This window comes from Argopecten irradians, chromosome 10 (assembly GCF_041381155.1).
Source record: "Argopecten irradians isolate NY chromosome 10, Ai_NY, whole genome shotgun sequence".
Lineage (NCBI taxonomy): Eukaryota > Metazoa > Mollusca > Bivalvia > Pectinida > Pectinidae > Argopecten > Argopecten irradians.
The window spans coordinates 42,513,148-42,526,769 of NC_091143.1; the positions used below are offsets into that span (position 1 = coordinate 42,513,148).

Here is a 13,622-nt window from a genome sequence, read left to right on the forward strand (position 1 = left end):
AAAGTACTGTTTAATTAAAATTGATGTCAGAATTCTTATCATATTCCCGTAGATGTTTTGAATGGTGGTATATTTTTTTGCATGAAGATTATCACCGTGAATGTTTTTATTCAGCTAGTGCCATTGATATATAATCACCAGTAAGATTACTTATAGATTCTTTATAGTCAATATTAATGAAAGATGAATAATTTAGGATGGTTTCATATAAAAATGTATTTGGACATGATCATAAAGTTTGGATTATTTTCAAATAAATCAAATTTTATTCGTGTTAATAGATTTTAAGAAAGCTGATTACTTCCTGTTAAAACTTTTTTGAACGTTATAAGGTGCTTTGGTTAGGATTCAATGAATTTTGAAATCAGATTGTAATTTGATTAATGTTGAACATGTTTAAACTTGTGGAGGTTGTTAATGTGTTTTACCATATGATAAAACAAGCACTGTTTTGTCCACTAATTAGCAATAAAAGTTGAAAAAGAAAAATCTGATAGCCTATAGGATGCATAAATTTAATTTTCGACTGAAAGGTGTTCTAACATATTGACTTATATAAGATATCAATATGCTCTAGATCATGGACACTTGTATCTTTATTATTCAAAATGAGTTATTTATTGTTATTTTGTCTGAAGTGGGGGATACTGGCACCTCTCTATCAGAAGGAATACGTCCTGTCTTGTCCAACAATATACAGAGTTGGTGATAGACATTTAGGTATACCAATTATTTTAAGTCATGAAATTCTGAAATTTTATAATGGACTGATCAAGTCTTTAATTTAGAAGAGCCTAAATGTATCTTCAGGGGTGAATGAATTAATAAGGTCATTGTAAAGTATGTGTCACAAAATAAGTGCTGAGTTCTCACCCAAGTATGCTTGAAACAAATATATACCGGTAGCTATTGTTTATTTGAATGAAAATCTTTGAATGGTTAGCTATAAACAATGTACTTTTATACTATATTTACACTTGCTAGGCTTGTTCACTATACGCAAGTACTAGCCGATTTTGTTTACCATAACTGCATGGTAACATTGAACTTTGAACTTGCGTATGAAAATGTTCTATGCAACGTAAAGGGGCTACTTTTTTTTTAAAGAAACACATGGCTTTGTTTACATTTTGACGCAACATTACGTGTATATTGTTGTTTTTCATAGATATTTGGAAAAATATGAACAATACATATATGTTTTATATTTATACATGATACAAACATTTTTTAAATTAACAATTGTAACAAGAAACGGGAAAATATCCCGACCGGGGCGACGTGCAGTGCTTTCACATTTGTTAAAAATGATGGATGTCAAATGTAAACATTACCTCTGTGTCTGTGTTCGTCCTACGATCAAGTCTTTGGGGTGGACGGGCGTGAGACCCTCTGACAGAGGTCAGTTATATACATATCCTTAATCGTGTGTATTATAAAACATGCACCGCTAGTAATCCGCGTGTTGACAGTTACGCGTCAACACAGCTACATTGTATCCATCGAACACAAGTGAAGTTATTCAATCTATCGATGGCGATGGATCTAAGCGTAGATTATATAATCACATGGCTCCCAAGGATGTAATATCGTCAAGTCACACATTGAGCTACTTGAAAATCGGTTTTTGACAACTTCGGCAAACTCCAGTGTGTAAGCGTGCGTCAGCTTCGCCTCGCTGCACAACGGTCACCGAGTTCACACATGTGGCTGAGTACAAATACTTTATGTTTTTACGCTATATATTAACTTTTAGCAAAATTGAATATATATTTAAAAATCTGATCTGATTAAATAAAATTATCTCATAAATTTACTTTTTTTGTCATGTTTATTTAACACTAAAATATTGAACTTTTTTGTTGTCGCGGATGAATAATTCTATCTTACGTGAAGCGTCATAATTCGCTGTTCAATTGAGTAAGCTCCTCCCACTTTTGACCGACTTTTATTGAATAATTACGTCACTTTCAAATGACAATTTTATTGCATAAAGTATAAATAAAAAGTCGTGTGAGTGTAAATATAGGGATTGGATTGCGCTTTTATGTTAACCATGCTTGTATGGAGCAATTCCTCTAAGAATATATTCTATGGGGCGCGTAGGGATTAGATTGCGCTTTTATGTTAACCATGCTTGTATGGAGCAATTCCTCTAAGAATATATTCAATATTGGGCGCTAACGCGCCCCATAGAATATATTCTTAGAGGAATTGCTCCATACAAGCATGGTTAACATAAAAGCGCAATCCAATCCCTATATGATTAAGCATAAGCTCTGATTCGATGTTGAAATTTTCCAAATTATGTCTTTGGATACGTCAGATCTAAGATCTTAATTATAACTAAGTAAATTGAATTATAGATATTGACAATTTTGATATTATATGACAAAACTCTGTAGTCAGTAGGGCACCTTGACCTCTAGCTACTGTTGTAGCGGAAAAGATATCACCTTCTGACTGACTTTTCCGAAGGTGATATCTTTTCCGCTACAACAGTAGCTACTTGACCTCATACCTTTGCATGTCTGTTTGGGAATCGAACCTTGGCCTCTTAATTGAAAAACAAGAATGTTATACACCTCGACCACCCAAGATTGGGTTGTAAAAAGGAGGAATGGTTCATCGTTTATCGCTCAATCATGCATCTTTTTATTCTCCAGATCATATGACATCATTTATTATTGACAATTTTAAATTCAGTTAAATTTAATTACGATTATGATCCGAAGGTTGGCCCACCTTTTGCCCTATAACGTTATTACTAGATGAAAGGTGTCAATAATATAATATATACACAATACTTTCACACTAAATAAGAATTCACAATCCTTTATCAAAATACATGTACGTCAGACATGATGTTAAAATTTGATTTAATTCAAATTTCATTTGAATTCCTTGTGTGCCATGCACAATTACACAATGCTGTGAGGTTTTTTTACGGGCGCCGTTTAATCTTTTTTATAAATAGGTGTAGTGTCATTGAATTAAGATTTAAACATGTATCTGGTACACCAATGGGCTTTTAATTTATATAAATGAAAAATCTCTATCAATAATATTTTTGTGGTGTAATGGTTTAAGTATGTGTTTGAAATGCTATAGAATTAATTTATAACATATAGAACACATTGAAAGGTGAACTTTTGGCAAACCTAAATAATTGGTTCTTAACCGTCTTACATATTACATGCACAAATAGGTTATTTTTACAGTGTCTGCAACATAAATGTATTAAATGTGATATTTACTTTACTCTTTTTAACAGTGATCCTGTGTTCAGCAGCAAAATTTACAAATGCTGCACAATTTTGCTGTTGAATTAAATAACCAATGCATGGTTAAATTTCCTTTTCCTGCATTAATTCATTCACCTCTGTAGACATATTTCAACTCTTCTTATTCAAAGTTTGGAACAGTTTATTACAAATTTTCAGGGGTGAATAAGCTAATAATTTTTAATTCACCAAGAGGTCTTAAGACTATATGTTTCCTCCACTTTATACCTTCACTTGATGAAACAGGGGCAATGTATGATGACACATTTGTCCAATCCTGTCCTGTTCCCAGGGCCATTACAGAGGCAGACATTTTATGCCCTCTCCCTTAGACTACTCCTTCTAAACTACACGAGTGATTTCAATGAAACTTAGTAGCAGTAATCCTTTTACAGATTATATGAGGGAGGGGTATACCCCTGGATGACAGCTTTGGTGAGTCCTGGTTGTTCTTGTTTAAGCTTATTGAGGTATATATGGTGGTTCTCTGTACTGCTTATACTTCAGATATCTCCACCTGAGTGTTGCCATGGCTCCAATGATAGTAAGATAAAGATGAATTTTATTACAACAATATTCAAATATTGATGTTTATGTCTTGTGTTGTTTTTTCCTCAGCAGGTAGACATAGTCCCCGTGAGGGACAAGCCCGACGTAGACATGCAGGGCTATTTCAACAGCAACCCTCTCATAGTCCCTCGCCATTCTCCGATGCGAGCGTCATGGCAGGATTCAAAGATCACAGTCTTCCCAGACAATGACAGTGGTTTCAGGTAAATGTTTGTTATTTAGAACAGGGAATGTTATTGTGTTGAGTAAGCCACCATCTGCTACAGTTCAAAGATATGTCATATGTTTTCAATGGAATATATGTTAAGGGGAAAAAATGTGGCCACTTTGTGCCGGATTCATAGTTGAGTCTAGAGATACAAGTCAAAAAGACAACTTTTTTTTTGTACTTTTGGGCTTTAACGTTTCCACAGCTGTTTTAACATCATTATATTCACCTTATATTATATTGCCCACAGTAAAGACATTTTGGTGATTATCTGTTGAATGAGTAAGTCATAGTTATTGGTTTATCACATATTTTGTCTTTGCATATTAAAGAGTTATCTGCCCTTACAGGTAGTTATTGAGTGTGACATCGCATGTTTGTTAGCTAAACATCATATTTTTCAGAACTAGGTGAGTGTCGCTCTCCATATAATGATGTCACAATGAATACCTATCCGCAAGGGAGGTTACTCTGTAAAATGCAAAGACCTGATATGACTCCATTTCTAGGTTTACTGTCTCTGTCTACAATCAGTGGTCTGTAAGCATTATCCATTGATGGGTCTTCGAATGCCTCTTCAGATAATTATAAAAGGTCTTATACTTGTAGATTTTACAGCAAAATCACTGTTTGAGGAAATGTATTATTACATGAAAATGTCTCTTTGTTGAACAGCTCTATGAAGAGATCTTTTAATTCTGGGGACGATATGGCACTCACGCCACGACTCGGTTCCGGTCCAATGGTGCGGTCACAGTCCATGAACAGACTAAACGGGTCGTTCATGTCCCAGGACTTATCCCCCCTGAATTCTAGTCACTACAACCCTAACCTAGACCGGTCCCTCCAGTGCATGAGTAACTCTCTTGAGGATAGTGAGAATCGACGATGTGTACTAATGCATAAACTCAAAGAAGCCCAGGACACACTTGAGGTAAGATACATGAAATATTAAATTATCTAAACACAAGTACAGCTAGTCTTTCATGTAAAACCTTGTCAACCATCTCTATTTAAAAAAAAATTGTACTCCAAATTTATTCATACAATACATATTTGTAGTTCCTTTCTTGCATCTTTCATACAATGAATAAATTTATTCACCTTGGTACAGAAACCATCTTTCTTTCTCAGTTACTAAATATTTGTGAATTCCAATTGAAAACAGTGTCACCAGGATCAACATATGCGGATTTAAAAATGTAATGGAAATTCCTTTCAAAATAAATGCTGTAGCATTGATTTGTGGAGATAAACTTTCACAAAATCATTTGGATTGCGAAATTAGCTAAAGTAAATTGCACGGGAAATACAGTTGGTTTGCAGTATCATGATGAAATGGGGAGGAGATTGAGTGTTATAGCTTTACATCCCGTCCCATTGTGCCCCACCCCTTTTGTCCCGTCCCATTGTGCCTCACCCCTTTTGTCCCGTCCCATTGTGCCCCACCCCTTTTGTCCCGTCCCATTGTGCCCCACCCCTTTTGTCCCGTCCCATTGTGCCTCACCCCTTTTGTCCCGTCCCATTGTGCCCCACCCCTTTTGTCCCGTCCCATTGTGCCCCACCCCTTTTGTCCCATCCCATTGTGCCCCACCCCTTTTGTCCTGTCCCATTGTGCCCCACCCCTTTTGTCCCGTCCCATTGTGCCCCACCCCTTTTGTCCCGTCCCATTGTGCCCCACCCCTTTTGTCCCATCCCATTGTGCCTCACCCCTTTTGTCCCATCCCATTGTGCCCCACCCCTTTTGTCCCGTCCCATTGTGCCCCACCCCTTTTGTCCCATCCCATTGTGCCCCACCCCTTTTGTCCCATCCCATTGTGCCCCACCCCTTTTGTCCCGTCCCATTGTGCCCCACCCCTTTTGTCCGTCCCATTGTGCCCCACCCCTTTTGTCCTGTCCCATTGTGCCCCACCCCTTTTGTCCCGTCCCATTGTGCCCCACCCCTTTTGTCCCGTCCCATTGTGCCCCACCCCTTTTGTCCCATCCCATTGTGCCCCACCCCTTTTGTCCCATCCCATTGTGCCCCACCCCTTTTGTCCCCTCCCCATTGTGCCCCACCCCCTTTTGTCCCATCCCATTGTGCCTCACCCCTTTTGTCCCGTCCCATTGTGCCCCACCCCTTTTGTCCTGTCCCATTGTGCCCCACCCCTTTTGTCCCGTCCCATTGTGCCTCACCCCTTTTGTCCCGTCCCATTGTGCCCCACCCCTTTTGTCCCGTCCCATTGTGCCCCACCCCTTTTGTCCCATCCCATTGTGCCCCACCCCTTTTGTCCCGTCCCATTGTGCCCCACCCATTTGTCCCGTCCCATTGTGCCCCACCCCTTTTGTCCCGTCCCATTGTGCCCCACCCCTTTTGTCCCGTCCCATCCTGTCCAGTTTCCATATGGTGGTGTTGCGATATTTGATGAATGATTTTTCTTTCAGCTCCAAAGTGAAAGGCTAGGAAAAATAGAGAACTCTGCCAAAGGAAACACAATCTTAGTAGAGGACCTTAAGTTTAAAGAAATGGAATATAGAAAGAAAATAAAAATGTTAGAAGAAGCTGAACAAGATAAAGATGTACTCAAAATGGAAAATATCCGACTCAGGCAAGAAATGCAAGATAGGTAAGAATGCATTTATGTTTTAATGTATTTAATAAGTCTTAGGCAACATTAAAAGCTTCTTTTTTTTTTGGAAATATTTAATTTTCATCAGCTAAGCAAAAATATTCACCTCTAATTTACTCCATAATATTCCATCTTTGCATATTACCGAAGTTATCTCCCTTGTGGGAAGGTGTGAATATTGTGACATTGTTACCATAGTGAGCAAAAAATATGTCATTACACTCATAAAACCTAACGTTACATTTGTGATATATGCAGAATAGACAACATGAGTTTTAGAAGAAATGAATTGCACCTCAATGTTATTGTGTTAAGCTTTTAACAGAATTCTTAAAATGTAAATTGTGTGTATAAAGATACAATTTATTTAGACAAGATGTGTTTTGTCCATTACAGAATAGATAAGTTAGATTTTGCCCTCCGGTCATTACAAGCCCAGCACATGGTGGCGGAGACTGATAACCAAAAGAGGATTAACCTCCTGGACCAGTCCACGAAAGCACTGACGATGTTAGAGGCAGAGAACCAGAAGCTACAACAGGTACAGACAAAATATCCTGCATACTGAGACTTTTCTTAACTAGAGTTATCTGCCCTTGTAATAATACCTGATGTACTGAGAATACCCTATGCATTGAGAATCTCTTTATCTGTAGTTATCTGCCCATGTAATAATATCCTGTGTACTGAGAATTTCTTTATCCAGAGTTATCTGCCCATGTAATAATACCCTGTGTACTGAGAATTTCTTTATCTGTAGTTATCTGCCCATGTAATAATACCCTATGCATTGAGAATCTCTTTATCCAGAATTATCTGCCCATGTAATAATACCCTGTGTACTGAGAATTTCTTTATCTGTAGTTATCTGCCCATGTAATAATACCCTATGTATTGAGAATCTCTTTATCCAGAATTATCTGCCCATGTAATAATATCCTGCATACTGAGAATTTGTTTATCCAGAGTTATCTGCCCTTATAATAATACCTTATGTTCTGAGACCTCTCTTTATCCAGAGTTATCTGGCCTTGATGTGACTGCTTTGTCCATTGTGGGTATAATGTGACAAGGTGGGGTATACTGTTCAGTATCTCTGGTGTAATGCTTCAATGAGATAGCTTTAACAAAGGACATCAGAAATGAACTGCAGCCTCCCAAAACCTACTGTAACACACAACACATTCTATATATTGGAGGCCATCCTAAACGACTAAAAGTGTTAATTGGACATTAAACCTAATTAACCAATTGTTCTATCACAACTTTATGATCTAATTGTCACAAAAATGGATTACTAGTAACAGAAGCATATACGGTACTATAGGTATGCAGTTGTCCTACTGCAACTCAAATCTTGTGAATAACAATTTTGGTTTTTCTTTGTAGGACAAAGAAACACTTTCACGAGAGGTAGGAGTTTCTAAAGAGAGCATGAGGCTAGCCAAAGAGAGGTTTGAACCAATGGAGGAGGAAAACAAAAACCTAAGGATGGAAGTCCTCAGACTCAAAGAGGTAAATAACATTTAATTACCCCTACAATTTTAGTATGGGCTAATTTAGTCTGAATGTATATTAGGACAAGTGGGCTTCATATGAGCTCAATAACTTGTGCCAAGTTCTATGCATTAATAGAACACATTTAAGACAAGTAGCAAAAGAGCAAAATTGTAAAGTGTTAATGAACTTTCACTTCCTTTTGATATTCCATGCTTAAAATCATGTAATCCTTACATATACTTAACAGTACTTAATGCATCTGACATTCCCTCAAACGCGTTCTACATTCGATTGCGTTTCTTTCGTTTAGTTTTGTTTGTCGAGCTTTTTTCGTTTGCGTTTTCGTTGGTTTGCGTTTTGATTCAATTTCGTTTGTGTTCGTTTGCGATGTGATTCGTTTGGGCTTTCATTCATTTGCGTTTGCAATTCGTTTACCGGATGTTATTCATTGATATTTGATAAGGAATATCGAAATACCGGAGTCCCGATCGACATTTATGATCGCATTCTGGCCTTCCGGTCACGTTTTTCGTTTTTCATTTGAGTTTTTCGTTTTGCGTTTAGCGCTTGATGAAATGGTTTTTTCGTTTTACGGTATTCGTTTTTCGTTTGCATTTAACAAATAAAAAACGTTTGCGTTTCGTGCTCGTTTCGAGGGAACGTTACATGCTTCAAGTACAATATCTTGTCTCTCCCACTATTGTAAACAAAGAATTAAAAAAGTGATCACAAGTATGATTCAACCCCTGAAATGTAATTGAAATTCTTTTTCTCTAATTTTCAAATGAGGAATTGTTATATGATTAAGTTATTTTCGTTAAATAGGAGAATGCTGATCTCACAAGAAAACTCGCTGAGTTAACAGGCCAGTTGTCAGAACTCCGAGCACTGACCAATTCAATGAAGGAAGAAAATGAGAAACTGGCTTCGTCCTGGAAGTCTATAGCCGATGTGAGTAAAGGATATGTGATTGAATAACATAGTTACAAACTCAAGCAGGATACACTTGAGTATGCATAAAGTTATGCTGCTTTATTTTGAATATCTACTACATCTATGAAAAGTTTTGATTCATATCTGTTACTTAAAAAATAAACTTTCTGATGATGAATCCAAAATAATGAATAGTTTAACTCATTCATCCCTAAGGACACATTTGGGCTTTGCTAAATCAAAGACTAGACCAGTCCATCATGAAATTCAGGGGTGAATGGGTTACTTTGCTCTGTAAGTCTTTTACTTAATAAACACATTTAATGTGTCATTGTGCCGTAATTATCAGAAAAGTTCTTGTGATATCCATGTCAATGTTATAGATACTTGAATTTGGAAAAATTTTCTTCCTCTTTAAAGTAATTTGCAGGAAAACATTTATCCTGGCTTCAGGATCATGAAAGTCAGGTCGACTGAATTACCATATATGGATTATGGAACAAACAAAATTACCATGCGAGTTTTTTCCCTTGTGAAAGTGTGATTTATGAATGGAATTTGCTTACTACGCATAGCAACGCGTAGTATTTTCAGGGGTCACGCTGTCTTTAATTTCCCCTGCGAACCACAATTTTGATGATATAATTTGTAAATGAAATCCATTTGCAAGGCCTTAAAGGGTGCAGCCAGATGTTTCAGTAAACCATTAATTATGCAATGTTAAAAAGTCCAATTTATGGGAATAATGGTGCCAAATTTTCTGTTTATTTTTTTTATTCATATATTCACACTCTGTCCTTGTCCCCAAAACCCCTATTTGAGAAGGAAATCCACATTTTATTTCCGTAACAGATATTCCGTTTTTAGTCAGCTGATTATATTGAAAGTGGTCTATCACTTGAACGCTTGCAATCAAAGAGCAATAGTACCGATCTTCTGCCGGATGAAGATTATGTTTATCGGATCATAAAAGTGTTTGAACCGCTTGATTATATAATGAGCTGACTTCAAAGCATCGCATTCATGCTGATGGGATTTTTTACAGTGGGTATAACAATGGTGGCCGCAAACTGAAGCTGTCAGTGTGTTGGATTGAATTCGAAAGATTGTGTTTTTTCTTATATTTTCATGTGTGTGTTACCTTAGAAGTGCTTTGCACTTCGTGCCCGAATGAAGGGCACGGCCCTTATAATACAGCTAACAAAACAATACGTGTTTAATTTAGCAATTTTAACCGTGATTAAAGATCATTTATCTATTATACTTCATGTATCTGTTCGACTACAACATATACTTAATATGCATTATATCGAAATGTCCAAATATTTAGTTATATACATAATATGCATAACAAAATCTCTCAAATCATTTAAAATTTCCTTCTAAATTTTCTTTTCTTGTATTTTTTAAGTTTCACATCACATATTTTATGTCGCACATGAAAGTTATTCAATCTCTTTCTATAAAACCAAATTCTACCATGTGACGTTCTGAATACACAAAGAGTTGCAGTAATTTATATGCTTATGTGTTACATGAAAATATGTTGTCAAAAGATAGATATATAAATCTAGAGCTCATCTTAGATTGATCTGTTTCATTACTATCGTCTTATGCACAAGTCGTACACTCCCACCAGTAGTCGAGACATCTTCATAAGCCTCTTCCTCTATGAAGAAGGTATTTTAGAGAGTAATAAATTCTGCTCATTTGAACCTTTCTTCGTATAGTCTTATATACACCAATATTATTACAACACAGAACCCTGAAGTAGACCCTACTACTTTTTTTCTGGAAAACGATATGCGTTGACTGTATTGTAAAAATGAAACAATATACCATAAAAGTAAACGAACAGCAAATCCAAAATAATTTGTGACAAATAAATTTTGTTATGTATTTTGTATATTACTTAAGCATTTGGTCATGGAGTTTGTTGACAGTTACAATGAAATGTCTGATAACGTACTGATTTGCATTAGCTGTAATATAAAACAGTAGATTTAAATCATTATTGTTAAAAAATGCTGAATTTCCCGGAATCGAAGTGCGGTGAAAATGTTTATATTTTATTAATACACACGATGAATTTCATTTAAAAATTAAATCATCAAAATTTTGGTTTGCAGGGGAAATTAAAGACAGTGACCCCTGAAAATACTACACGTTGCTATGCGTATTAAACAAATCCCATTCATAAATCACACTTTCCATTGATCAATATCTGTACAAATCACGTGCATGACTACAAGGGGAATAACTCTCACAGGGATTTTGTCTGTTCCATATATGGTAATTCAGTTGACCTGAAAGTATCTTCTTTAGACTTGATTTTTGACTTAGCCAATAATAATGATTTAATAAAGTTTTGTAAAGTCATCTTTGATTTGCCAAGTCTAAAATTAAGAGAGATTAGGACTTTTTCATGATCCTGATGAAGGATTCATAACACTTCATTAAATATATATTAAAAAACCCTACACAATCAAACCTGTCTATAAAGACCATCCAAGGGACAATGGAAAATTGGTCTCTTTAGCCAGGTGGTCTTTATACACAGGTGTAATTGTTTGGTAAATGGCCATTTGAGATCATAAGAAAGTGCATGGTCTAAATAAGGTGGTCTTTAAACTGAGGTTGGCGCTAAGGGAGCTAGGTTTCACTGTAGTAATTTTTGTGACCATCAAAAAATATTGAAGGTAAAATAATTTCATTCTGATGTGGTCTTTATATCTGCTTGTATTTCACTCCCTTTAGGAGAAGCAAACTTTGGCAAAGAAGCTGGACAATCACAAGGTAAAGGCTACAGACATGCAGGCCAAGGCCTCTAGTGCTATTGTGGAAAAAGACAGACTATTCCAGGAAAAGATGGACCTCAACAACAAATTCCAACAACTCCTCGTCAACAAAGAACAACTAGATCGGGTCAGTATCAATTCCATCGTTGTGTATTACAGAGTTATCTCCCTTGAGGGTATGTATCATAACCTTTTGAGTAAAATTCATGTTGTTTTTCCTGAAATTTTTTACGTTACAATCAATACCAACCAACAATGACAGGCAACTCTGTAATATGCAAATACAGAAAAGGTAATCATTTGTTGAACAGAAAACCTGCAAGTAGCAACACAAGGTTATAGAACGTCATTGTTGATGAATACCTTGGGAAAGTTTTGCAGACAGCAGTGTATTCTTGAAAAATGTTCTATTGATATTTGTACTTTGAAGTTAAAGTTGTTCAATGTTCGTTTTGTTTGATTGTTGGCAATTTTAACATCAAGTGAAGAATAGAGGAACTGTTATACAGTATCTCACCACTCTCTTCACATTGATCAATGTTATTTCTGTGAAGTTGAGAAATGTATTGGTCGGTGCTGTCTTTCTTATGTGACATTTCCTCCTGATGACATTTTACTAGTCTATCATAGTTATATGACAAAGCTACAGCTACTACAGGGATTTCTCACTTGAAAATGACTTATTCAGTCCAACAAGCAATTTTACTCATTCACCCCTGAAATTTCATAATGGACTGCACTAGTCTTTGATTTAGAAGAGTCTATATGTGTCTTCAGGGGTGAATGAGTTAACATAATTATTGTTATTCTTGTTTGGTGAATGCTATGCTGCCTAGATTTAGCTTTGTTTTGTATAAATTCTGTTCTTGATGAAACGAAATAACAACTGCAGAACATCAAATGAATAGATATTATTTTAATGTTTCAGGCCAACAGTGTAATGCAAGAACAAATAAACGACCTTCAGGACGAGGTCGACAAGGTCAAGAAAACAGCAAAGAAGAAAGATAATGAGAAAAATGCACTGGATGAAGCTCTCCAAGAAATGAAACAGGTAAAATATTCACAGTCTAATATCAGTGCAACATTATTACTGGTGAAACATTTAACTGTATGTGAAATGAAAATTTAAGAAATACCAACAAGGTCAAATGCTTTTTCACCTTAAATTACTACAATTTAAAAGAATTTCTGTCTTGATGATTATTATTCACATCAGGCCTCATTTTCTCAAAACAAAAAGCACAAATTTAATTCACCCCCTTAATAACTAAAGGTAAACATTCTTAGTTTAGTCCGTTTATGACTGAATTTTGTTTTTTAAAAATCTAAACCAGGAAAATAATTTTAAAAAAGTGAATTAAGGAGGTTGCTAAAATTCTGCAATGCTTTTTTATGGGGAGTTTTAAGTTTACAATTTTCTTTAATTTAAGGAATGTTCGTGAAACTGGGTTTAGGTCTGTAAAACTTATTTACAGTCCAATATTATTATCACACTAATGTTATTCTGCAGGTGAACCAGGAAATTTCATCAGATCTAGCCTCTGTTAAAGCCTACTATGAGCGGGCGCTGGAACAAATCAGTGTGCTAGAGAACAGTAAGAAACTGTCGTCACAGCAACAGGACTTCGCTAAACAGGAGAAGGACAGATTGAGAATGGAGGTCGAGAGACTCAGCAAGGTATACAAACTTATCCTGACCTTGAAATACTCTATATTT

The 13,622-nt window shown here is 36.0% G+C and overlaps 1 protein-coding gene across 29 annotated transcripts in view; it reads left to right on the forward strand.

Moving 5' to 3' along the window:
• LOC138333957 (uncharacterized) overlaps positions 1 to 13,622 on the forward strand; it is a 138,630-nt gene that overhangs the window by 64,972 nt on the left and 60,036 nt on the right. For all 29 annotated transcript variants that reach the window (XM_069282655.1, XM_069282666.1, XM_069282670.1 and 26 more), the window contains 9 exons: positions 3,903 to 4,057; positions 4,738 to 4,996; positions 6,487 to 6,668; positions 7,068 to 7,212; positions 8,061 to 8,186; positions 8,997 to 9,122; positions 11,862 to 12,029; positions 12,831 to 12,956; positions 13,416 to 13,583. In XM_069282655.1, coding sequence (XP_069138756.1) covers positions 3,903 to 4,057; positions 4,738 to 4,996; positions 6,487 to 6,668; positions 7,068 to 7,212; positions 8,061 to 8,186; positions 8,997 to 9,122; positions 11,862 to 12,029; positions 12,831 to 12,956; positions 13,416 to 13,583 — 1,455 coding nt within the window. The remainder of the gene's footprint in view (positions 1 to 3,902; positions 4,058 to 4,737; positions 4,997 to 6,486; positions 6,669 to 7,067; positions 7,213 to 8,060; positions 8,187 to 8,996; positions 9,123 to 11,861; positions 12,030 to 12,830; positions 12,957 to 13,415; positions 13,584 to 13,622) is intronic.